Source organism: Sodiomyces alkalinus (assembly GCF_003711515.1).
Source record: "Sodiomyces alkalinus F11 unplaced genomic scaffold SODALscaffold_8, whole genome shotgun sequence".
Taxonomy (NCBI): Eukaryota; Fungi; Ascomycota; class Sordariomycetes; order Glomerellales; family Plectosphaerellaceae; genus Sodiomyces; species Sodiomyces alkalinus.
In genome coordinates this window covers 1,755,698-1,782,945 of record NW_021167086.1, presented here as the reverse complement: position 1 = coordinate 1,782,945, position 27,248 = coordinate 1,755,698, and the positions used below count along the sequence as shown (strand labels likewise).

At 42.2% G+C, this 27,248-nt stretch overlaps 2 protein-coding genes across 2 annotated transcripts; one reads left to right on the top strand and one right to left on the bottom strand.

Moving 5' to 3' along the window:
• The first annotated feature begins 621 nt into the window (after window positions 1-621).
• SODALDRAFT_213770 (putative proteasome regulatory protein) lies at window positions 622-1,960 on the top strand. The gene is made up of 6 exons (XM_028607295.1): window positions 622-861; window positions 957-982; window positions 1,035-1,163; window positions 1,240-1,342; window positions 1,412-1,425; window positions 1,478-1,960. Exons 1-6 carry the CDS (start codon window positions 804-806, stop codon window positions 1,814-1,816), a joined length of 669 nt encoding a protein of 222 aa, XP_028464844.1. The 5' UTR covers window positions 622-803; the 3' UTR covers window positions 1,817-1,960.
• SODALDRAFT_335254 (hypothetical protein) lies at window positions 1,930-5,042 on the bottom strand. The gene is made up of 3 exons (XM_028612406.1): window positions 4,605-5,042; window positions 3,136-4,547; window positions 1,930-3,066 (listed from the first exon to the last, which is right to left on the bottom strand). Exons 1-3 carry the CDS (start codon window positions 4,789-4,791, stop codon window positions 2,104-2,106), a joined length of 2,562 nt encoding a protein of 853 aa, XP_028464843.1. The 5' UTR covers window positions 4,792-5,042; the 3' UTR covers window positions 1,930-2,103.
• Between the last annotated feature and the right edge of the window lie 22,206 nt (window positions 5,043-27,248).

Sequence of the window (27,248 nt, the reverse complement as noted above, 5' to 3'; positions counted from 1 at the left end):
TAATAATAATAATAATAATAATAATAATAATAATAATAATAATAATAATAATAATAATAATAATAATAATAATAATAATAATAATAATAATAATAGGCTCTCCCGCGTGGCCGGGATTAAGGCTGGGGTTAAGGCCGAGGTCGTGGATAGCGTGGAGGGCGAGGTCGAGACTAGTTATAGCTATCTTCGGTAATAGGTAGCTCGGCTAATTCTGTATCTTAGTCTAGAATGGAGAAGGCGATTTATAAGTTATAGGAATAGCTACGGAGAGATATAGAGTAATAGTCTAGGAAATAGTCTAAATTAACCATTATATCTAATTAAATAGGCGCGACGATATCGTTAATTAAATAAACTAACGATATCGTTAATTAAATAAACTAACGATATCGTTAATTAAATAAACTAACGATATCGTTAATTAAATAAACAAACGATATCGTTAATTAAATAAACTAACAATATCGTTAATTAAACAAACTAACGATATCGCTTAATTAAACGTATATAACGTAGGCAGGTAGGTTATACGGATGTATCTTGGTACTAACAGCACCTGTGGCGGCTATTGTCAAGGTGCCGTCAGTGGGACCCTAGTCGGAATAACCAAGTGCCCTAGCCGGACTAACCTTACCCATGTTATTCCCCGAGGCGGCAAAAGAAACCTATTCTCACCTCCGTGCACATAATGCTTCCAATCAGACTATTCTGACGAGAATTTTGCATTCCCTGCCTTCATCGACGTGCCCATACCGTAGAAGAAACCGGAGAGGATACCGGAGAAGAGAAGTAACGTCACTACTATGGACACGGAACGACAGGAGCCGTTTGCCTTGCATGTGGCGGCCCGGGATGGCAAAGGTCCTGCTCCCACCACCGTGTAGTATCACAGCACACTCGCCTTGCTTATGGTTACCTTCAAGGGCTAGGTGCTGACGAGGTTATTCCCCATGCAGTTTCTCTTTTTGAGAGTCTACTCAAGGTTTGTCATTTCTGGTTCCAAGTAGAAACTGACGCTTACGGTTCCCTCAAAGGCTGAGTCGAAGCTCGCATCCCGCAAAGACGAAGATGGGCGATTGGCTGTCCACTGGGCAGTCTCATCCAATAACCCCGAAATGGTGCAAATGCTGTCCCAGCAACGCGACTTTGATCCGGACGTCCAGGTAAATCTAAGCTCTTCAATTCGAACTATTTCTAGGTTTCGTCGCAGTCTCTGAAATATCGGTTGTTCTTCCCTAGGATGATATGGGTTGGACACCCCTTATGATTGCCGTTAGTCTGAGAGACGGAGATGCAATAGCTGAATTGTTGCTGCGGGCGGGAGCCGATTGCAATGTGAAGAGTGCGTAGCCTGGCTTCCACCTATAACTTGTTCGGGGAAAGCTGCTAATCCTTGGTCATGACTATTCAGATTTTAATGGACAGGTAGGACAACAAGCAACATCATCCCTGGTGCCGGGGCTGAACCATATCCCAGAATGCCTTGCATTTTGTTGCATCGAGGAATAACCTCGACATGGCCAAGACACTACTCGGCCAAGATCCTCCCGCATCCGCCAGGGTCCGTGATAAGCGGGGACAGTATGCAATACACCGTGCAGCAGCCATCGGGTCTGTGCCCATGGTCAGCCTGCTTCTCAAACATAGGAGCCCTTTGAATGCGACTGATGACTCCGGATACACCCCGTTACACCATGCCGTGGCTGAAGGGCACGGTAAGAGCCTCCTCAATTCTTCACTGGGATCACGTTTGATTTATGCTCGCGGGTGTAGGCGATACTGCGGTGGCTTTAATCAAGGCCGGCGCGGAAGTTGACCGGCGAAGCACGGAAGGGTCTCTCCCCTTAGATTTAGCACCCGACAAAGAGGTGTGTACATATAACCCCCCCTTTGCGCCTTCACCGGCGTTATTTCTCATACGGGAGATAATAGGTTCGTCGTTACATTGAACGGTCTATTGAGGCCGAGGGCATCGGGCTTTAAAAGGTATCGTGTGTGGATCTTGTGTTAGACCCTTTCGACTACCGACCACCATTATGTGAGCCAAGCATACGGCCCTGCTAGCATAGATGCCCGCCTGACCGGCCAGAGTACTTCGTAGTATTATTTGAGTGTCCTTTCTACCAATTCCCGATACATTGCCTTGACGTCCTCTACGTCGGCTCGCAGCTCCTCCACGAGCTCACTCTTCTCCCCAAGTAACTCGAGTGTGGTCTGATACCTGGAGTTGATGTCTCCAAGCTCCACCTCCAGGTCGGAGACCTTCTTCGAAGCAGCCTTTCCTACTTGCACTTCCTTCATGAGCGCGGCCAGCTCTGCCCTGGCCTCGTCGCGTTGGCTGGATATTCGAGCCAATTCCTCCCGGGATACCACTTTCTCGGCCTCAAGTCTTCGAATGGCAGCGCTCATACGTTCCACCAGCTGAACTGACGGACCGGCACCGGCGGTGGACACAGAGGCCAGATCTTGTGTTATCTGCCGCGGAGATGATGAGAATGTGTCGGCAGTATCGAAAACCTCGTCCCGTCGACCCCCATGCGACGCAGGTCGTTTCTTTGGCTCCTGTGACTCTTCCAGGGAGATCATAAAGGCAGAAGTGAGACCTGCATTGATGGGCAGCACTGGTTGTCTCATATGGGCCTGGCTTGACAATCGCCTAGCAGATGGCAGCGAGTCATAAGTTCCGTCCACCATGCTGCCCGGTGTGGAAATCTTTCGAGTCCTGCTCGGCGCTCCCTGAAGCATAAGAAGATCGGAACTATATGTTCGTGTGGGGATCGACAGTAGCGGCGACTGGGGACGACTCTGTACCCTTGACGTCGCAGCTGGTATTTCCTCTAGCCAAAGCCTGCGGTCAAAGTTATCCCCTCGGTCTGACTGACATACTATCTGCTGTTTGTCTGCCTCCGCCCTCGCATTGGCGACCTCCTTTTCGGCAGCTTCGGCTCGTTTTTCCAATGACCCGAACCGTTCTCGCAGGGCCTTTAGTTCTTCCTGTTGTTCCCGTGTTGGGATTTTGTCCTTTAGATTTTCTACTTCTTCCTCCAGGCATTTACAACGGAATGCCTAAAAGGGGGAAACAAAGTTCTTGTCAGTGCGATATTGTAACTGTACGGTGATTTGCGAATGTCTTACCATCTCTCGAGCCTTTTTCCGCATGTCCGACTCCCGTTGTCGAGCGTCGTCTCTCTCCGTTTCTAGACTTCCAACCCGGGCAATGAGGCTAGCTTCGATCCCCTGCCAGTTCTCCAGGGCAATTGCGTGCTGCGCTTGGAGAGTTTCGATCTGACGAAGTAACTTACCATGGGTGTCTCCAACCACCCCAGCAGACGTTTCCTCTGCCAGCGCACGCATTGCCTCCAACCTGCCCTCCATTGCCTGTAGCTCATTCCTAAGTTCGACTTCGACAGCCTTCGCCCGCTCTGCTGCTTTATCGGCCTTGTCGGCAAAATCAGCGACTCGTTTGTTGGCATCCTCGACGACTAAGCTCTTTTCGGTCTTGAGGGAGTCGATAGCCTCATTTAATTCCCTGTTTCGTTGTTGCTCAGCTCTAAGTGCCTCAATGGCATTTTTGGATGATGCGGATTCAGTCTCGTCCAGGGCTGCATGCACTTGTCTTCTTAGATCTGCGATGGTGGCGTCCTTGGAAACGACTTCTGCTTGTAAAAACTCCAGCTCGAAACATACGCTACTAAGCTGTCTTTGCGACTCATCATAGACCTCTTCGAGCTCGTCAAGTTGAGCGACTCGGGTTTGTAGGGCTTCCACTTTAGCCTCGGCCTTTGTATACTTTTCTTGGTGGGTTGCCGCGGTCTTTTCAGTGGTCGAAAGTTCTGTCTTGAGCTTCTTGATAATGTTTCGATGTCTTTGCTCTGTAACTGCCATGCTCCTCCCTTCCTCCATTAAGAGGTATATTTTTTCGTCTTTTTCTGCTAGCTTACGCTCGGCAGTCCCAGGAGCGCTCTCTGCAACATACTTCTTCGCTGAGAGACTAGCCTCCCGAGCTAAGTACTGCAGCCTTGCCTGCAATGCATCGATTTGTTCGACAAGACGATGGGTTTCCTTTTGCTGTTCAGCCTTGAGGTCTGACATTCGTGCTTCGTAAGCGACACAATTCTGGCAGGTGCTGGGTGGAGGTTTTGACTGTTCCTGTCTGGTTGCTGGCCTTTCGGAACTCAATGGACGTGGCCCGTTGTCTGAATCATCCAAGGATCGGGTCTTTGAGGGCAATGACGGGTATTCTCTGTCCTCGCTTTGTTCTACGCTTGCGGTCATAGGGGTTGACGGAGGACTAGGCGGCTGCTTTGGCAAATCATTTGATACCGGTGATGTCTGACATGGCCTTGATGCTATCTCGCCAGAGTTCCGGGAGGACGGAGTCTCTGGATTGCCAACTGATGCAGATCCAGCGATCTCGGCTCTCGGCCTGTCTTCCGCGGTATCGGCATTTGATGGAGAGTGGTTGTTTTCGGACGCGACGACTTTGGCCAGGCGTTGTTGGAGTCGATCGTGAGTACGGTTGTTGTTGGATAATGGCTTGGACAAGACTTGATGCCTGCGGTAAGCAATGGAGGACAAGCCAAACAAGGCCAGATCTTGCTCACCTGGTTTGCCCTGAGCTTCATATGGGGTAGCGGGGGTGGTGGACGTGTTAGTTGAGCTCTCAGTAGACTTGCTGACCGACATAGTACCGTTTCCTTCAGCGAGCATGTTGTCGAGATGCGCCTCCATCCCTGCCACGGCCTGGGACAAGAAGGAGCCCCATCGGGAGCCTGTCCCTGAATTGGACATCCTCTGGGAATCTTGAATCTTAAGAAGGGGGACTAGTTGTCGAGAACGGTTCCCATCGGGAGCAAATTTTATTCGGAAGTTTATCTGATCTTTGCGCCATCGACGTCAGGTTTGGTCATGGCATAGTGCCGGGCAATAGAAACTTCGCTCAAGGCGAGAGGGCAGCCCAAATGTCTCAATCCGACAAGATAATCGTAGTGTAGTGTCCGATCATAAGTATGTCTTCGAATAAGCAAAAGAGCGTATATGTGGTGTTGCACGCAACTAATAAAGTTAGTATAGGTTTGTAAAACTACCCTGGGCAGTATAAATACAGATCTATACTAAGTCCCCACCCCACCTTTTGGGAAACCCCCTATTTCGGACACCACTTTACACTAAAACACTGCGTTTAGGACCCCTGCTGTTTTATAGACTAAAAGAGTAAATATTATAAAAATAAAACCTTATATAGATTAAAAATCAAGTACTAATATTCTCTTTATAGTTCTTATATAGGTCTAGTAGAAAGCTAAAATATAGCTTAGAAGTTAGGAATTTAGTTTTATTAGTATTACTATATACTATTATTATTATTATTATTATTATTATTATTATTATTATTATTATTATTATTATTATTATTATTATTATTATTATTATTATTATTATTATTATTAATCTCACTCTACTATCCTAACTAATCTATCTATAGGAGCCTTTCTAGGCTATATGATCCTTCTCGGGTAGCTATAGAGGGGAAAACCTAGGTAAGACCCGGGGAAAACCTCTATACACTTCCTTAGGTGGAGAGGTGCCGTTACGGGGCTAATATAGCCCCGGTTTATCCCTATTATGTATCTGGATCTTACCTTTAGGCCGATGGTTAACGGGAAGTATAGTAGGCTAATAGTTAGGTAGGTTAGCCTAGGCTAATCTCTATTAGTAGAATAGGGGCCGAGGGGGCGCTACTAGGCTTCCGCTATACGGTAGCTACGGCTTTCCCTCCTCGGGCTCCCTATATCCCTCGGGGATTATACCCTTTTTATTTCTATTCGGTTAATAAAAAGAGTAGGGGAGGTAGGCGTCTCCTGCCTCCCCTAGGTGGGTTCCTGCTATATCCGGCGGCAGGTAAGGGGAATAAGGCCTTACCCTATTATAAGAATTAGATAATTAATATCCCCTAAGGCCTTTATATTTTAATCCTCCCTCTTCCTCCTATAACGCTACCGAGTTCGTTATAGGTTTTCTCCGGTCTATTCCCGCTTACGGTCTTATAGGTATACTATATACTATATAAGGAATCCCAAGGAAAATGGAATCCTATATTTATATTAATAAGAAATTATTATTATTATTATTATTATTATTATTATTATTATTATTATTATTATTATTATTATTATTATTATTGTTATTATTATTATTATTATTATTATTATTATTATTATTATTATTATTATTATTATTATTATTATTATTATTATTATTATTATTGTTATTATTATTATTGTTATTATTATTAGTATTATTATCAGATGCCTATAGCCACCTTATCGGGGTGTGATAACCCATATTATATTAGACGTGTGGAGTACCTCGATTCTATATATCCACAGTCATTTCCCCTGCTTTTTCCTTATAGTTAGACATCCCTATAAAGTATTATAAACTTCACTTAGATAAATATATATATAATTCCGCGTACCTTATTTATATTCTAATAGTTATAAGCCCGGCGTTCTAATAAACGAAGCTATTCCGATTAATTCTATAGCTTCTAGGCTACTAAAATCAGCCTTAAGTCTGTAGCGGGTAGTTTAGAATTGTTAGTAACGTCCGCCTCTTTTAGTTTTATTTAATTACTTTATTGTTTTAATCGTACTATCGTTTTAAGTGCTTAGGATAGTTAATTAACCTTTCCGTTTATTCTATTCCACTGCTTTTTATTAGTATAACGATAGCTTCCACAATAGTAGTGCCTATTATAGGCCTCGTAACGCTTATTACTCCGAAAGACTAGAGGCCTTGGATTAAAGCCATGATAACTATCGTGTACTCCCACGATATCGCCGACTTTATTAATCCCGACCTTAAAGAAGCTAAACGGCCGAAGCGCCGTACTTGAATAGATCTACTAACGCCTCTAGCCTCTATTAAAGGAAAAGGTAATTAGGATATACTATTTAAAATCTAGTAGGTGGAAGAGGATTGGAATAAGGCTAAAAAGAGAGGGATCTAAGTACTCTATAACTATATCGGGAAGATAGTTAGCCCTGCTTTAAAGGATTAGTATACCGGCTAAAAGGAAGTAAGAGACATATTAAAGGCTCTTAAAACGCATCTTAAGTCGATAAACGCCGCCTAGAACTTATTAATTAAGAGACGCTAGGATAAATACTTCTAACATATTAGGCGTATACCCTATAAGCGCTAGCTAAAAGACTTTATTAAGCTATACCGCGACGCTAAGACGTATAAAGTTTATAACTACGATACTAAGGACGATTAGATTAACGGCTTCTTTAACGCTATTGGTAGCGTAGTACTAAAATAGTTAGAGAGACGCTTTATAAGGCTCCTACGGTTAGATAAGAAAGACTTACCCTTAATTTAATCTATTATAGACGAGTGTATACGATATAGCTTTATCGCTGTTACCCGTACTAACTCGATAAAAAGCCTACCGTATTATCCTTTTATATGGTAACCTTCCTAGGTAAGGATAAAGAAGGCAAGGATTAGCCGATATAATCGGGATAATAGGGTAATTAATAGTCCTCTCTAAAGAAAGAGTGGCTTTACGACTACCTTAATAAGAAGAGGAGTAAATATAATTATAAGCCCTTATAGAAATGCCCTAATATTAATAAAGCTAGAAGGAAGGGATATATACCTTTAAAAGAGATCTTAGAACGCTGCGACCGGAATAGTAAGACCTAGGATAACGAATGTTAGAAAGGATTTCGGGAGAATATCGAAAAGGACGCTAAAAGCGTTAAAAAGAGTATTAAAAACGACTCTTAGAAGTTATAGCCGAAAGAATCGCTAAAGGGGGTATCTAATTTTATTGATAACTAAGAGGAGGATTCTAATAAAGAATCCTATAGAATATACTCCCTTCTATTATGGGCTATAGCCCGCGGAATAGTCCCCGGCAGTGGCCGGGACTAAGAAGCATGGACCTCCTAGTAAGGCCCGTGCGATTCTATATATACTTAGCCGCCTATATACTGCGTAGACTTTTCCTTTCCTCCTTTCTTTCCTTAGTTCGAATAAACTATATTTTCGGCCTTAATACGTGAATAACTTTTAATAAGCCGTTATATATTCGAACTCTTAAGATTATAAGCTTTAATGCTTATATAGAAGGAGGTCCCAATCACTTCGCCCCGAGCCTACTAAGGGGCTAAAGGCAGGTCGTAGGGACTTTATATAATAAGATCGACGAACGCGTAGTATAACGCGTATAGAGAATAGTAAGGATATATCGCCCCTATTTATAATATAATTGCTAGCCTATAAATAGTCTTTAAAAGGTCTTAACTTAACCCGTAACTCGTACCTACGATATACCCGACGCTCACCCTAGTTATCACGCCCTCGCCCTTACCTAGGCCCCTAAAGGCAAAGACTGCTATACCTATCCCGGTACCGGCACCTATACTCTTATATCGTGTATAGTAGGTCGCCGTTTCCGTAAAATTTAGTAGAAAATGTATAGAATACATCGCTTAGTCCTAGGCTATACAACTAAAACTTAAACGTAATAGCCCGCTATTTCGTAGTAATAAAAAGGCATAGTATATAATCAACGTGTGCTTAGATACCTAGCCTTGGTAGGTAGTTAGTACTCTTTTTAGTAACAGAGGTATAAATGGTAAATTTAACCTAGAGGGATTTATAGCCTACCTCGACTATATATATAAGGACTATAACGAATAAGGCCGCGCTACTAATACCCTCCGATCGATAAAGTAAAAACCCAATTAGCCATTCGCGCGCTTCCTACCTACCTTTAAAAGGAACCTAGTATAAGTAGGAGGCTATAACTAGGTAGACTATATTAAGATATCGTTCGTTAATAGCGCCCTAAATAATAGGCGATATAATAGCCTAGTCGTAGCTAACCTCCCTAATACCTATACCGAGTAGGTTAATAAATATAAATAATCGCGTAAAGATAGGAGGGTATTATTAAGTCGTACCGACTAATTCCTATTACCTATAAACCGGCTAAGGATATTAACGGCAATATCGCTATAGGTAGAGTTAATAAGGTCGGCGAGTCTAAGGAGTCCTAATAAAAACCTAACCGCCAAGCGAATATTACGTATTAGAATTACTAGCAGAAGTGCTACGTTTAATAGCACTATAAGAGTAAGAAGGATATAGTAGCCTGAATATCCCCTTAAGAGGAGGAATCCGAAGATATTCTCGAAGATACCGAAGATTCGGAAAAAGAGTAGCTTTAGTACGAATCGGGTACTAAAGCTATCGGCGCGAGAGTAACACGAGTAGGAGGAATTTAAACCGTTATTACGGAGCGAGTTAGTATTAATCTAAGTAAGAGTTAATAATAGTAAATTAATAAACACTTTTATAGATACGGATTATAACTACTATACCGCTATAAATACAAAGTTTACTCGAAAAATATGCTTACTACTAGTTAATAAGAAGAAACAACTATTAAAAGGCTTCTCGGATAAGACTAAACCGGCTAGTAATACCAGTATCGTAGTCTTTACACTAGATATATAAGGGTATACCGAGCGCGTTTTCGCGTATATAATACTAGGTCTAAACTAGGATCTCTTCTTTAGGCTTTTATAGATAGAATATAACGATATAGTCCTTTATGCTAAGGAATAAAGGCTTCGCTACGGAGTAGCCGATATCGATATCCGACTTTAGGGCGAAGAAAAGCCGAAGGTAGTATAAGAGATCCGTATTATAGTATTAATAATAGGGTCCGTGCTTATAGGACTATACTAACGATTACGGCACTAAAGGGGAAAAAGATAGGAAAAGGGCTTATAGCCTATATCGTTAAAGAATATCGAAAAAGCTCTAAGTATAAAGGAGCCGGTAAACCCGTAAGAGTATATCTCCGAGAGTATAATATAAGAGTTCGGCGATTTATTCACGCCCTTATACTCTATACGCCTACCCCTATACCGACTTAGCGCTAACTATGAAGTCTATTTATAAAAGGATAGTAATAGTAACGAATAAGCCTTACTATAGGGCTTACTTTATAATATATCGCGTAAAGAGCTTCTTATATTATAGAAGACGATAACAGATCTAATAGATAAGGGATTTATTTATACGAGTAGCTTAGCTATTACCGCGCTTATACTATTCGTAAGCAAGCTAGGAGGCGGCCTCCGATTCTATTATAACTACTACGCCTTAAATACGATTGCTTAGTAAGATCGCTATCTACTCCCCTTAATTATAAAGATACTACATAATCTAGTTAAAGCGAAGTGGTTTACTAAGTTAGACGTTATAGCCGCTTTCTATAAAATACGGATAGCTCTTAGACATAACTATAAGACCGTATTCTATACTTAGTTTAGACTATTCGAGTAGCTAGTATACCCTTTTAGGTTAATCGGCGCGCCTATAACGCTCTAGCGATATATTAACTCGTTATTATAGGAGTTCCTTAACGATTTTGTCTCCGTGTATATAAACGATACCCTAATCTACTTAGACGGATCTTATAAGGACTATAAGAAGAAGGTATAGCGAGTACTTGGTGCCTTTATAGATATTAGGCTAAACCTTAACCCGAAGAAGTACGAGTTTAGCATTAAGACGGTTAAATACCTAGGGTTTATCGTTATAGCGGAAAAGGGGGTATTTTACGACCCCGAGAAACTTGAGGCTATTACGGAATAGTAAGCGCTAGTCTCGGCGATTAGGGTATAAAGTAATAATCGTAATCGTTATAAGAAAGGCTTAATTAGGGTTATACCGTATATAAGCCCTAATAGTGTTAATACGGTGCCGTAATAGCTGACTTAGCATAGTTATATATATTATAGTAAGCGCTTAGGCACTTACCTAAACGATATAGAGGCTTGCTTTAACACTATAGGAACTAGTATAGCCTGTTTTTAATATATTAATAGCCGGTGTCTATATAAGAATATAAGTCGTGCTAGTGCTATTATAGTATTATAGGTATACCATAGGAGTATATTTTAATTATTTTAATAGGTCCCCTCCGCTACTAAAAAGCAGTAATAGCGTTTTATAGACCTTTATAAGGCGTATATAGCGGTAAAGGCCGTTAGTAGTAACGGTGTCGCTACTATAAGTATCCCCCTACAGTGCCGTGGTAGTCTCCTTACTAATAAGCTATAGGCTAAGGAGCGTTTAGGGACGGCGTCCCGGTCTTTTAGCCGGGTCCTAAACCGGGTATTACCTTCTAGTCGTGGCCGTAGCGGCACCGCGCCGGCGGAGTTATAGGAGTTAGTTCGCCTAATAAGGCGTTAGGAGGGTAAGATAGACCTAATTCTAGAGCACCTTATAAGTGGCCTCCTTTTAGCCCCGTTACGGCCCCTAGCGGTAATAGTTCGCTAACTAGTCCTTTTAGGGCCTTAAGTATATTAAGAGTAGTATTAGCGCTATTAAGGGCGATAAGGATAATAATAATCAGTAGCGCCCTATTAGTGCCGAGCTAATACCGCTAAGGTCCTGGCTTATAGGACCCTTACTAATGATTAACTAGTTCGTTATACAATTCTATTTCTGCTCCGGTCTGGCTTCGGTGCTATCGCTATTTTTATAGGCCTTAATGATTTTAAGGGTAAGGCGAAAGTCCTTAAGTCTTTTCCGTTATAGAAACTACCTTATAATTACCCCGGCCTTAGTATCGTATTCTAATACGTTATATAAAACTCCTCTAGTTATAAGTAGTCTCCCTACGGTACCGAAGAGGTCTTTATAGTCTTTTTTAGTTACTTCCTGGTATTAGAGTACTATATACTCCGCCGTTTCCGACCTTCTGTCCCCGTAAGGGTACCGCGGTAATAGGAAGCCCGGTACCCTTACTTTAGCTAGGAATACTTATAGGCCTAGTTTTTCTATTATAATCTAGGTAAGTGCAGAGCTCTATAGCTTAAGGAGCCCTTTGTATTTCCGGAGGGAGTGTTATATTAAGGGGCGGTTTATTGCCGCTACGGCGTAGGTATAGGGCCGCTAAACTTCTATCTAGGCTTAACCCTATTCCTTTGTAAGGGCCTTCCGCGGGGGCGCGGTTCCGGCCTAGGTTATTAGGGCAGTAAGCTATACTATCCACGCGAGGGCGGTATAGGTTCTATAATACTAGTTCGGTACTATTAGGGCTCTTCCCGCAGTATATACTCCGCCTAATATCTTATCTTCGGTCCCTTCTTCTTATATCCGGAGGATCTTTCGGGTATTTAGGCTTAAGAGGTATAGGTTAAGGGGGGGGATAAAGGTCTTTTTTTCGAGGACCCTAACCGGCGTAGCCTTATACGCTCCGGCTACTAATCTAAGGCACCGGTTCTATATCGCTGTAAGTGCCACTATAGGGCTATACCGGGGGCCGGCCCCTATCTTATAGATAGCCGAGGCGTAGTAGGCCGCTATTAATTTTACTACTATAAGGTATAGTCTTCTTATATCCGCGAAGCTATACCCTTATACTGCTGTACTAAGCCTTAAGAGGGCGTATATTTATATAGCTAGTCGGCTTTTTATCTTCTTAGCGTGTTACCGGAAATCGAGTTTCTTATTAAGCTATACGCTTAAAAGCCTTATCGCCTCCGCTACCGGTATTAAAGTAGCGCTAAGGGGGAGCACGGTAAAGGAGGGCTAGCGTGATTTTATAAAGGGGATATAGACGCACTTAGCCGGTTCGAATTATAGTCCGCTTACTATCTCCTAATTTAGGTAGGCACTCTACGTGGCGTCGAGATAATACTATATTTATACCTCCGTCCTGCTAAAGGCAATAATATTCGTGTTATTAGCGAATCCTACTACTATTATTGTAAGTACCCTTTTTAGCTCCTTATAAAGGGTAAAGATATATAGGATAAAAAGGATAAAGGAGATCGGGGGGCCCTATAGTATACCCCCGCGGAGGTACCGCGGGGGGATTATTTCGCTATTAAGTAATAGCTAGGCTATACGGTCTTAGAGAAAGCTACTAATTAGGGTAATAAGCTATCGGGGGAATCCTTTCCTTTTAAGTACTTTAAGGAGATAGGAGTAAGGATAGTATCGAAGGCGTTTTTAATATCTATTTAGAGTATTAAAGCGGTGCCGCTATAGGTCTAGCTCGCCCTTATAGCCTTTATTACTCTCTATACTACTATCTTTATACTCCGCCCGGTTTATTTACCTATCTATCCTTCTGGGGGGAGCTAATACTCTTCCGCTACGGCGGCGATACGGTTAGCTAGTATCCCCTTAAGGACTTTACCTATTATACTAAGGAGTGATATCGGTCGCTAGCCATTTACTATCTTATAATCGGCCGACGGCTAGCCTTCCTTCTTAAGGATTACTATAGTCGTATAGCGGCACCTCTTCGAGTAATAACCCGCCCGCTACGGTAATATCGCGGCGGATATCCTATCTAGGGGGAAATTCCGCGCTTAGGGGCCTAAGGGTAGTATGGAGGGGGGGTAGGAAGAACTTCCGGTTAAGGACTTTGGCTTTCTCCGTGTGTCTAGTGGCTAGGCTATCGCCGTTATCTCGGCGTAGTAGCGGTATTAACGGGGGGTCTAGTAGTGTATTGCCTTTTATTCGTGCCTATTTCTATAGTCGCTAGAGGAGGTACTATCGGTATTATAAAGTCTATTACGCTATTAAGCACGGATAAAACTAGGCTAAATATAAAGCTTATTCTCTCTTCGGAGTTCTTTAGCTAGTTTTAGTTAGATTATTAGTATATCCCCGGTAAAACGAATATTATAGCCGATACCCTCTCCCGGCTACCTATAATAGACCCTCCGAAAACGGAAGATAATAGCGAACTAAAACGGATTTCGCGTGATTAGGCTATTTATTATTTCTCCGAGCTTGAGATAAACGCTAATCTATAATAAAGAATTAGCGATAGTTATACTAATAATACTATATAAGGACTTATCCTTACCTAGCTATAGGACTATAATTCGCCGGTTAAGATCCCCTTTGAGTTAGATAATAAGCTCCTTTACTACCTAGAATAGAGCGGGAAGTATCGCCTCTATATCTCTTTCTCCTTATATTAGGAGTTTATTTAGGCCGCCTACGATAAGCGCTACTATTTTAGCGTTAAGCGAACCTAGTACGAGTTAGTTAGCTGATTCGCTATTTCTAAGCTCCGTAAGGAAATCGAGTCTTATATCGCTAACTACTCGGCATACGCTACTAATTAGACTAAATACTAATACTATAACCGCGCAGATCGGTTATTGGGGTCAGGATAACTAATCAGGTCGGCCGCTCGTTTTCTGACCAATCAGGTCAGTGGTGCGAACCGGTCAATCGGGTCAAATAGGTGCACGTGACCGACCGGATTATATAAGGAGCGTTTCATCAGATCTTCTTGTATCTAGATTTTCATCCAGATTTAGATCATCCATCACAATTCCTATCATCTAGACAATCGAGTTTTGTGTCATTACGGCCCTGCTCTGTTACAATACCCGCTTAGCGAGATATAGCTAATTATAATACCCCCTATTCCGTTGTATATTATCGTAATAGATTTTATTATTAGGTTACCCGAGGTGCCCTTAGTTAGCTCTCCTTAGTAAAAGGAGGGCTTCCCCTTATTTAACTCCCTCCTTACGGTAACGAATAAGTTTACTAAGGCTATCCTTTTTATTCCAGGGTATACCTCCTATATAGCGGAGGACTAGGCTTATATCCTCTTTTAGTTCCTTTAGCTTAGTAACTAGGGTATCTCTAAAGGGATTATCTCCGATTATAACCCTAAGTTTCTATCCGCCTTTTAGATAACGCTTTAGAAGGAAGCGGGCACGCTACTTAAGTTCTTAATAGTATAGTACCCGTAGACCAATAGCCTATCTAAACGGAAGAATTAGATAGATAGTCGAGATCGTAATCCCTATATTCCTCGCTATATACCTAGACGCGCCGTGGATAAAGGGTATTATCGCGTTATAGTTTAACCTAAGTAACGCCTTTAGCGAAGTCTTAGGTTATTTACCGAATAAATTACTATACTATATACGAACGAATAGTCCTCTAATATAATCGGTGATACGAACCCGTAATTCGCTTAGAAACTATCCTAGGAAGATACTAAACTATTAATCGCCTTAGCTTAGATATATATAAAAAGGCTATATGATAAGAAGTATCGTAGTATTCGGTTCGCCCCCGGGGACTTCGTCTTTATTAAGCTTAGGTATAGCTACTCGCTACCTAATAAACCCTTAACGAAGCTTAGTTAATAATGAATAGGCCTATTTAAGGTTAAGAAATAGGTCTCGCTACTAGCCTACCTTCTATAACTACCCGTAACGCTTAATATCTATCCCGTTATTAGTATCTCCTATCTATAACCGGCGAAGGAACCGGGTATAGACCTATTCCCTAGCCGGATAACTAATAGAGGGCCTATTTATCCCGGCGACCCTAATAAGGATAAACACGAATAGTGTAACCTATATAAGCACTACGAGATTAAAGCTATCCTAGCTAAGAGAATCACTAAGAAAGGCCGAGGTAAGCCTTATATCGAGTACTTAATTCGATAGAAGGGATAACCTAGTTGGTATAATATTTAGATACTAAAGGAAGCTATAAACGTACCCGAAATAGCTAAGGCCTTTAAGAAATAGTAAAAGGCCTTAGAGACTCTATAGACCGTAATCAAAGAAGCTAAGGCAGATAAAGTATTAGGACTAGGGGAAATTAAAGAGACTAAAGGGTTAAAAGATACTTAAAGTAAAGGGCCTTTAAGGGATGCCGGCTTAGCCTTATAGCCTCGCCCGGCGCGGAATACGGAAAGTAAGTTACCCGAGGTAACTATACGCTATTCACGTATAGTGAATAACCTCGAACTCGAAGAAAGGAAGGTATAAGGGTTATCCGATCTCCGAATAGTAGGTATACGAAAGGAAAACGGCGCGAAATAATAATAATAATAATATAAACCGCGCCGTTTTACTAGATTAGCCCGCTCTCCTACCCGACTATAAAAGAATTCCCTACACGTTCGGCCACGCTTATTAATCTTGTCTTACTCTTTACTATAATAGCTATCTTTATAAGTATTATAATCCCTATTTCTCGTATATAATCACTATTATAACTTATAAAGTAAATAGGCTATAGTTCCCTAGTTATTATCTTATTATCTCTTATATATACCCTTCTTACTCCCTTAATTTACTAGGCTCTTACCCCGTACTCCTCTTATCTATAGTAAGCCTCCTATTATACTATATCGTTAAATACCTAACCAATATCTATAGGTTTAAAGACCGCGAGTTTTAATAAGAGTTCTCCCGGTACTTCGCTAAAGGTGAATCAGGGGCCGGGCTTATATTCAAAGGTTATTTTAGGGCTTTTACTCTATTTAGTAATAAGAACTATATTATTACTAGGCTATAATCTACTAGTTTAGCATTTAATTAGTAATAGTGGGATAATACTATTATTTATTACTCTGCTCTCGCTTAGCTAAGCTAGGCTAGCCACCTAGGCAATAGTCCTTCTCTAATTCTCGAGGGGAAACCGTTAATAGATAAAAACCCCTACGCTCTTATTACATAAGCAGTTCTATCGTGTATAGCCGCTACGGTATCGCTCCGCGGCCTCGTTTTTATCGCTATTTAAAGACCGGATCTTACCTCCGGGCTAATAGCTAATAGGGGTCGGCTAGTTAGTTTAGTTTAGTGGGTGCCGTGTCGGGTCGTACGCGCCCTCGGTGCGCTATCCCCATGGTTCCTCGCCGCTATCCTTTCCTTTATTCCGTTATTCCGGATCCGGCGAGGTTCTCCCCTCGCCGCGGCACCCTTTATACCCTCCCTCCCTGCTATAAGGGGAGTGGGCGCGCCTGCCCCCCCCTCCTTACTCCTTCCTTTATTTATTATTTATTTCTAATCCTTCTTTATATACTTATTATTTGTAGTAGCCCTTATTTAGTTATATACCTCCCTTACTCGCGCTACGTAGGCTCTCCGGGGTACGCGCTATAGTATAGACTAGGCGTGGGTGCTATTTCCTAGAAGGTGTAATGACTTATAGGGCTAATCTACTGCTCCCTTTTCCTATAAACCTCCCTCTTTTCCTCTCTCCTTTCACCTGTCTTCTTTTCCCCTTTAAGCTATCGTTTTTTAAGGTAAGTTTCGCGTAGTCGGTACGGTATAAGTACGGCCCTAGAACTCCTATTCGGGATCCCCCGGTACCGTTCGGCTATATAGTAAGGGATCTAACGGGGTCCCGGGTTATACCGTCTCCGCGCCGCCCCCGCTCTGCTCCTATAACGCCCGCCTCGGTCTAACTCTCCTACCCCTTTAGATACCTAGTAATAAGTCCTCCACTATTAAAGGGGGAGCCAGTTCCGGCGCCTATACGGGTAAAGGACCGGCTACCCCCTAGCCCTTAACTATAAGTCCCCCTCTTTATTATCGTCGCGCCCGTTTTACGCCCTCGCTTTATATTCTAACCCGGTATAGTCCGCGCTTATACTTACTCTTACTATTTACTCGTCCCCCTACGTATTATATGTTATATCTCTAGCACGTAACTTCTAGGCCTCGCCTTACTAGAACCCGTCTAGTAAGTAGTCCTATTACGTTCTCGCTACGCTCCCACTACGCCCCTATTATATCGTATCTACTAACCCGGCTTAGGAGCGGGCGCTTATTACGTTAAATATATTAATAGTAACCGTAGTAATAGCTATTATACCCCGGTTTATCCCCGCTACGCCCCTAATATGCCCTCGCTCCGCTAACCCTCCTATTAAATCCCCCTACCCTGCTAAAACGCCGCTACCGCCTTTATCGCCGCCGCCGCCGCCGCCTATACCTCCCCGATACCCCTTATTGGTTTTCCCTTCTCCGTTACGCTATAGGCGTTATATCCTTATTATTAATCCTATTATAGTACATCTATAAGTATTAATAGGTAGCTACCCGCTACACCCGCGCCCTCCGGGCTTACCGCGCCTCTTTCCGCCGCGCTAATAGTATTAGTATAGTCGTAATCGCCGCCGCCGCGCCCCCGTAGAGCTATAACGCTAGCTACGCTTATAATAGCGAGATACTAAAGGCCCTCCTCGCTTACTTTATAAGTCGCCGCTCCTTACCTTCCCTGTATTAACCCCGTTACTAATACGTATCGTAGAGTATCCCCCTCCCCTTATCTAGGGACCTTACCGCCTTCGCTACCGAAGATAAAGCCGAGGCCGAGGATAAGGTTATCCTACTAGATAATAAAGTAATTAGCTCCGATAATAATAACGATAACTCTAATAAGTATATAAATACTAAGGAGTAATTAGTCGTAGCGCGACCTTAGTATAGCCGTATAACGGCTATTAATAAATATCTTACTCTGCCTTTACTTACCTTCTTTATAGTCGTCTTTATTTCCCCCGTATATAAGCCTAAGGTTCTAGCGCTATAGGGGCTCTATTACTCCTCCGATACTAGTTATCGTGCTAGTCTAAAGTCCGGAAAGCGCCCGGTTTATAAGAACCACTTCGCGACCTTCTCCGCGGTCTTCTTACTCCGGCGTACTAAGAGCTAGTCCCGTTTTATTAGTAAACGCGTACCCGTATTAGCCGTAAGGCGCTTTTATATCTCTCCTAATATATCCCGGTACTATAACGCGATATATTCCGCTATCTCCGGCCCTTTATCGGCGTATTAGTAGCACGGTGTCGTTATATCCGGCACGCCTCTTATAAAGAGGAAGTAATAAAGGCCTATCTTCTTTATTCGTATTTAGGTAAAGATAGAACTCTATAGTTTCGTAAGGTCCTTATACTTCCTAAACGCTACGCGGTTAAATTAAGGTATCCACGCTATAGCTATACTACTATATTAGCGTAGTAAGGTTTATTTTTACCGGTACGCCTATATCTCTTAAAGGCGCTAGGCTAATTCCCTCCTAAGGAGCCAGGACTCGACTTCCTACTTCGATACCCCCTAGGACCTTAGGTAGGGCCTAACTCCTTCCCTATATCTTCTACGCTATATAGCCGCTTCGGCTACTTATCGTACTTAAAGTATCGCTTACTCTATCTAGGTGCCCTTTACTAGTAGCACCGCTTACACGGTTAAGGCGTTATAGTATAAGTTAAAGAGGGGGACCTATATCTTTATCTTAACTACCTTAATAGCCGTAGCCCGATATATGCTAGTAATAATATATAGGTATTATGCTTACTCGCTGGCTAGTCCTTTTAGTACTCTACTCGGCTTCTCCCCTTTACCCGTTATCGTATAAAAGGCTAAGGCCGTGTATAGTATAGCGCTCCGAACTATTATTTAGTATAGTTTACGCGTATCGCCGATATAATAGCCCTATACTAACGCTATAAGGCGCGTGAGGCGTATTTCTAGGTAAGGAGCTTAGCTTTAAGCTTCCGGATATAGGGGCGGAATATAAGCTTCTAGTTAAGGATAACCCCTAAGACCTCTATCTTTATAACTTACGGCGCCGGTACGCCCTTAAAGCGTAATTAGAGCGGTAACGGGTCGTGTTTTCTTATAAAGTGGAGAAGCTTATACTTCCTTAGCTCGAATCGTAACCTACTCCTTTATACATAGCTTTAGTAGACATACTATACCCGTTTAAGGTACGCCCGTAGTACGGCCATATTATATCTAAAAGCTATAATATTTGTGTTATCGGTAAAGCCGACTACTATAACCCGCGGTATCCGGATTAATTCTTAGTAAAGAGTCCTAACAAATAGTATAAAGAGGATTAGGGCAAAGGGCGATTCCTAAAAGACTCCCGCCTAAATATTTACCTAATACGCTATATCGCCGTTAAAGCGTAGGCGTACTATACGCGCTATAAGATATGACTAAGTCTATTTTATAACCTAGTCTAGGAAAGCGTATTAGGCGAGGACTTTAAGAAGTTTTTAGTATAGTATTATATTAAAGGCGCCCTGGATATTAAGCTTTAACTACGTTATAGCCCCGCTACGCTCCTATCTAACGTATACTCCCTTTATAACGGCCCTAACTACTACTATTATATCACGGTATCTTCGATTACCTATCTATCCGGTAAGGAGGAGTCGGTACTCCTCCGCTATAATTATAATTCTCCCTACTATTATCTTCTTAAGGACCTTCCCTATTACACTTAGGAGTAATATCGGTTATTACTCTAAGGCTAATATATAAGCTTCCTTTAGTTTACCCGGTTTCTTAAGCACTATTGCCTTAGCGGTATAGTATTATTACGGGAAATATACGGCCTTAAGGCTCGCGGAGAAGAGTTATACTAATCGCCTATAGAGTGGTTAGCTATAGACGAGTAGGAATCTATTTAGTAGGCCGTCCTCTCCGGGTACCTTCTACTTTACTATTTATTATATAACCTACTAGACCTCCTCCTCTATAACCTTTTACGTGAGTAGTATTACCGCTATCCTCGGTACGCTACTAATACGCCCACTTTCTATAGGGTATAGTAGGGGGAAAAACTTCGCTATAAGAATTATCGCTTTTCCGTTATATATTATTACGATTAGTCCGCCCTCGCTACGCTATAAAGGCGGGATAAATAGGAGGTCTAGGGGCAGGTAGCATACTATCCGGGCCTAGCATTATAGTATTTAGAGGCTTTTCTGGTCCGCTACCGTTATATCGATAGCGCTATACTTCCTCTTCCGTTTCTTTATCCTAACTAGTATATCGCGATATGTTTCTACCTCCTTAAGTTTATCCTACCTATTCCACGACCTCTGCCTATAATAGCGCCATATTAGCCTTATTACCTCCCTATTCGCCTTTACTATTTCCTGCGTTTATTATAGCGGTCTATCGCGGAAAGCAGCCAGCTCGCGGCGCGGCGCTATAATATCCGCGATATTATTAAGGTCCTATAGTATCTAGTTTACCGCCTAATCGATTACTTATAGGGTAAGAGGTATTTCTCTATAATCTAGCCTTTAGGCCTCTCTTTAAGCCGTTTCGCGGTCTAACTTCCTTCGCGAGACTATATATCAGGGTCTCCTACTCTCCTCCCTTATAGTATAGTAAGTATACTACCTATATACTTATCCCCTACTATTATATTCTAACTCTAATTATAGCCTAGGCCTAATCCTCGCTCGTACGCTATATAAACGTAGCGGCCTTATACCGCTTATATATATAGAGTAGGGCGCGCTTACTCCTCTATACTATGCTATAATTATATCCCTTTAGGTAAACCGGGTTCTTCCTCTTATCTAACCCGGGCTATATTACCGTTATTATATTATATCCGCTACGGTTATAGAGCGCCTACTATACTCTATCCCGCTATCCCCTTATATTCTACTAAACGATTGTAATTATTTATCTCGGGCGGCTACGCCGCGCTTACTTCGCTCTATAGTTACGCCTCGGGTATAGCCCTAGGGTAAGGGGTAAGGCTTTATAGGGGCTAAAAGGTAGTATCAAGGAACCTTATAATCGGGTTATTATCCTAAGTAAGCGCGGAGAGGGCAGTACGCGATCTAAGGAGTATATTCTATAACTTTAGGGGGCGTCCTTTTTATTTTCTCTTTTTCCCGGGCGGTTCGGAGATTACTATTATTTCTTACGATACCACGAAGACGCTATACTCCCTCTCCGCCCTATATTTCTCGAGTTAGCTAAGGTTAAATCCCTTTACCCTATTAGTATATACCTTCTTAGTCCGCGCCCTCTCCTTTACTTTATTTAGGCACTTATCGTTAAACACCGCGTATAGCCCCTTATAGGCGGCGTAGCGCCGCTTCTTCGGGTCCGTCTTAGCTTCGTATACCGCGAAGCCCCTTTAGTACGCCGACTCCACGCTGCTATAACACCCGTATAGCGCTTCTATCGCTTAGTACTAGCCTACTTTATATCCGAAATTAAGGTATTCAAAGCACCGTTATAAGGAGATCTCGGGGTTATAAGGTTCGCTATTATAGTATCCGTAATCAAAGAAGACTCCCTCCTTTACTAGTCGCTCTATATCCTTAGGGCGGGCGACCATAATAATTAGTAACGCCGTCCGCGCTACGTTATTCCTGGGTTTCCTAGCTTTAATCCGGGTAATCGCTACATTATTCTATAGTCGGAGTTCTTATAGCGCCGTATCGGGGTCGCTGACTAATAAATATACTATTAGTATTCCTTTTACTATAACTTAGTATATACTTTTTTATATCGTGGCTCCTATACTAAATACCCCTTTAACCTAATTATTAGTATTCGCTATCCACCACTTATTCCTATACTTAAACGTGATAATTATATCGCTACTCGGGAGTCGTTATACGGCTATTATATCTACACGGCGGGCGATTTAATTAACCACCTTAATAATCTCTTATAGGGTTCGGCTTTTAAGGTTAGTCTTAGTATCTCCGTATTAGACTATTAGTTCTTAGGCGTGTCGGGTAGGTATAACCTTTACCGGTACTATCTTAATACGTTAGCGCTACGCGGGCGTACTCCCTACTACTTAGGCGTAGGTCTTAGGTCCTATTACCCCGAGTAGTTTTATTAATATACCCTTAATCCTTTATTAGATTATATCGGTAAGCCCTTTAATCGTAAGGGAGGGTATATCGCTACCGGGTTATTAGCGTAGCGGTTTCCCTATAATAGTCTCGTAGTATTACATTTAAAGGATCTTCTATACTAGCTTTAGCGCTTTATTGGCGCTTACCCCGTTAGCTAGTAGTCCGGAAAATTAGGTATATAGTTTGTATAGTACGCCTTTAGTACGCCCGCTTAGTACCTAGGACTTTTAGGGCTCTCCCGGGGCTACACGCCCCTGGTTAGTTCTAGTCGTCGTATTCTAGGCGCTCTATAATAGTGTGCTAGTATCGGGTTCGGTTAGCCCTACGGGCCGTCCTATAGTATATAACTCACCGCGCCCTCTACGGCCTCGCTACGATATCGGTCTCCGGTGCTTTTAAGGACGTAGAGTCCGAATCCGATATCAGAATTGATGTTATCGATAATACGGCACCTTAGGGCCACTTTCGGCTTAAGGATACTTATTTTTAGTAGGATAATAAAAGCACGGTTATAAGGTACTATTAGGAAGCTATTAACGCCGGATACGATAACCCGCTAGACCGCCGCCTCCGCTATACCGTATTCGCCCTAATACAAAAAGGCAGAATAAGTAGTATTAGTTTATATCGCCTAATAAAATATCGCCTTGTACCCTTAGCCGTAGTTCTTACTCGATAATAATATCGATATCGCTAACTAGCCCTAATACCCCTAGACCTTCGAGTAATACCTCGCTATAGCTTATTATAACGCCCCTAAGGCCTCTAATAGCTAATTCCTGCTAAACTCCCCCTCTTAGCGCCGCGTAGGTTCTAGTGTTACTCCCTTAGGCTTACCGCTACCGCGTGGTAATACTACTATAATCGTATATACGTCCGCACCTAGTACTCCCCCTCTATAACTACGCGATACCGTTATACTAGCTTATATTCTATAGTTAGTCCACAAACTAATATCGCTAAGCCTAAAACTAGCGAACTTATTAGAACATTTATAAAATAACGGGATTAGTAGCGCCGACTTCCTCGACTATGCGGGGGATTACCCCTCTAATATTAAGCCTCACGTCGCGGCTATCTAAGATTTCCTCTAATCGCTATAGAGTATCTTAGCGCCGGTTATATATAGTGCCGCGGCTATTCTCGCCGGATTAAGATTAGGTGCTTTAGTATTACCCGCCGCTAGCGCACTATCGTCTATCACGGGCATTAAGCGCCTTTACTAAGGCTATACGTTATTACCTTTAGCGAAGCCTACATTTATATAGTTAAGCTATAAGATCCTATACACTTAGACGGCTATTAGCTTCGCGGCTGGCTTCAATAACCCCTCCTAGCTTATATACTATAATAAGTTTACGTATAGCGAATAGATATTTAGGGAGATTAGGTAACGCTTACGCGCCGCTATACTACTATTTCCGGTCGATATCTAGGCGGCCTTATTCCTTAACGAGTATATAGTAAACCACGATATATAGAATACCGCCGAGCCAGGCCTGCTTATTAGTTTTTAGTATATAGGTAAACTAGTATACCTCGCTAAACTAAATACGCTTAGCGTATTAAAGGATACTAAGCGAGAATATCTAGCCTAACGCTATATAGATACCGCCGACTTAGCCGAGGTAGTTATCCGGCGTATAATAGTTATCGCCTATTATTACGACTTCTACGGGATAAAGGGAGTTATAGCCTCCTACGAAATCTTATAGTAAACGGTTAAGAAAGAAAAGACTAATCTTACGAAAGGTAATATAGCTATTATCATTTAATATAAGATATCGGGCTAGGGCTTCCCGGATACTAACCCGCGGCCTTCTAAGGTTATAAAGATCTAAGCCTAGAGATTAGAAACTAGGCGTGGCTTAGATACTAGGTTTTCGGTGTATTAGTTTAGTATAAGTGTTTAGATATAGGCGAAGGAACGCGCTATAGGAGATAGTCGGTTAGTTATTTCGCTTCTACTTATTCGCCTTATTTTCTTCTTTTTCTCGTCTCTCCCCTTTTACTCCTTATCGCTTCGCTACCTAGCGATTTACTTCCCCCTTATATATCTTATTATACGGAGTAGTAGTTAGCGTAATTAGCGTAATATATTATATTAGTATAACCATTATTTCCTTTCTATTATAAGTATTATTACCGCCTATAGTTACTAAGTTATAACCGGGCGCCGCCGCTTTCCTAAAGCGTAGGAGTCTATATGCCTTACGCTATTAGTTCCGTGCGGACTACCGCTCGCGGGACGTAGGGCTTTTATTACCCGGGATATATAATACGCCTCTATTAAGGATAGCGTAAGTATTCTCCGCTTAGCTATTAAACGGATCGCGCGGACGCTATCCGCGCGGATAAAGGATATATAGCTCCGGTACTATCCGTACAGATAAGGAATATATAGCGCCCGGACTATGCGCGAGGATAGCGTAGTATAGATACTCGGGTTATAGTTAGACCGGACCGGCTAAGACGTATACCCTTAGCATGGTTCCCCCTTAGTTTAGTAGAAGATATCTTTATTACACCCTATTTTCTATACCTAAAGGTCGCTATTCCGAACTCTAGAAGCCCTAGGTCTGATAGTACTGGCTGGCTAGAGATATGGCTGGACAGGGCATTTCACTAATCGCGTATCTCTATTATAGGTATTCGGCGTGCTCCTCCGTGCAGAGTATACCGGATTCTCGGTATAGGGCGGGTATAGGGACCGCTTTCTATATTAGCAGAATCGCTTTAATTATAGTTATCTATACTCTAGTTATCCTTCTAGTCCTTAGGAGGTGCCCCGATAGGGACCGGTACTACTTTTTCCTAATTATATTAGTACGGCCCTAGGCTAGAGCTCTATGTCCTTCTTATTATATCTCCGTAGCGTGGTGTATAACGGTTAGTATATAGGCTAGTATAGCCCTGCGTAGTAGGGCGGGGTTCGGTCCGAAAGAGGCTCCCGCGAGACCTCGGATATAGTTAGCGATGTTAAGGCCCTTTTTAGCCTACGTCTCGACGTGGTTAGAGAACTTAAGTCGCCTATATATATATATACAAAGCTATCTTATCGGTGCTAGTTATCACTAGCCTAGATAGTTAACGGTGTGCGCTACCGTGACGTCGTAGTTATATCGGGGCACTAACACGCTTAGGAACTAAGGAGCTTTCTAATAGGAGAAGAGCTTGGCCTTAGCCTTCTTATAGTCTAATTCTACCCTATTATCCTAGTATTATTAGAGTTACTATTCTAGTATCTTAGTAGCCAATTTTACTACCTTATCGGTATCTATATACGCGGCGATAAGATAGGAGTCGTCTACGTAACTAAAGCGGTTCTCTGTATTAGGCAGATTATATATATTTACGATACTAAGGGTATACCTAATTAGGGAGACTAGGGAGCCTTATAGTAGTTCTATAGGATTTAGCGAGGTGTATTCGTGTAGGTATAAAGCGCTAAAGATTACTTAAGCGCTCCTCTTAGCTACGAAGCTCTGCTATTATCTAAGTATAGGGGCGTCCGACCCTTATTTCCGGAGTCTATACGTAAACTATCTATGCAGGACGGAGTTAAACGCTCCCTTTATATCGTTCGTCACGGTAATAACCTGCTTTCCCTATGCTAGCTAAGACTTGATTGTATATATAAGGATACCTAGTGGAAAAAGGAGCATCGTCAAGCTAAAAGTAACTCTAAGATGCCGTATTATCGATAAAATCAATTCTGATATCGGATTCGGATTCTACGCCCTTATAAGTACCGGAGACCGATATCGCAGCGAGGCCGTAAAGGGCGCGGTGGGCTATACGCTATAGGGTAGCCTGTAAGGCTAATTGAATACGATACTAGCACACTACTATAGAGCGCCTAGAACACGACGACTAGTATTAATCCGGGGCGCTTAGCCCTAAGGGAGCCCCTAAAATCCTAGATACTAAGCGGGCGCACCGAAGGCGTACTATATAAACTACGTACTTAATTGTCCGGATTACTAGCTAATAGGGTAAGCGCCGATAAGGCGCTATAGCTTATATAGAAAATCCTTTAAATATAATACTATAAGACTATTATAGGGAAGCCGCTACACTAATAACCCGGTAGCAATATACCCCCCTTTATAACTAAAAGGCTTACTAATATAATTTAATAAGCGATTAAGGGTATATTAAAGGAATTGTTCGGGGTAGTAGGACCTAAGACTTACGCCTAGGTAATAAGGAGCACGCCCGCGTAACGCTAACGTATTAAGATAGTACCGGTAAAGGTAATACCTACCCGATACGCCCGAGAGCTAATAGTCTGATATGGGGATACTAAGACCGACCTTAAAAGCCGAATCCTATAAGAGATTACTAAGGCGGTTAACTAAATTACCCGCCTTGTAGATATAATAACCGTGTAATAACTCCTAAATAATGATATAATTATTATATTTAAGTATAGGAATAAATAGTAGATAGTAAATGCGAATAACTAGGTTAAAGGCGTATTCGGTATAGGAGCTATAATATAAGAGAAAATATACTAAGTTATAGTAAAAGAAATACTAATAGCGTAGCTATTAAATTATAACCCCGATACGGCGCTATAAGAACTTCGATTATAGAATAATATAGCGATTACCCAGATTAAGGCTAGTAAACCTAGGAATAACGTAGCGCGGACGGCGTTATTAATTATCGAGGTCGCCCGCCCTAAGGATATAGAGCGACTAATAAAGGAGGTAGTCTTTTTTAATTACGG

Bases quoted from the DNA above. Each gene is read 5' to 3' on its own strand.
- SODALDRAFT_213770 (XM_028607295.1), top strand. From the start codon at position 804: ATGGACACGGAACGACAGGAGCCGTTTGCCTTGCATGTGGCGGCCCGG. The intron at 862-956 runs GTCCTGCTCCCA...TTCCCCATGCAG, and splicing joins GGCGGCCCGGGATGGCAAAG to TTTCTCTTTTTGAGAGTCTA. The intron at 1,164-1,239 runs GTAAATCTAAGC...GTTCTTCCCTAG, and splicing joins ACTTTGATCCGGACGTCCAG to GATGATATGGGTTGGACACC.
- SODALDRAFT_335254 (XM_028612406.1), bottom strand. From the start codon at position 4,791: ATGTCCAATTCAGGGACAGGCTCCCGATGGGGCTCCTTCTTGTCCCAG. The intron at 4,548-4,604 runs GTGAGCAAGATC...GCAGGCATCAAG, and splicing joins TGAAGCTCAGGGCAAACCAG to TCTTGTCCAAGCCATTATCC. The intron at 3,067-3,135 runs GTAAGACATTCG...TCCCCCTTTTAG, and splicing joins GGAAAAAGGCTCGAGAGATG to GCATTCCGTTGTAAATGCCT.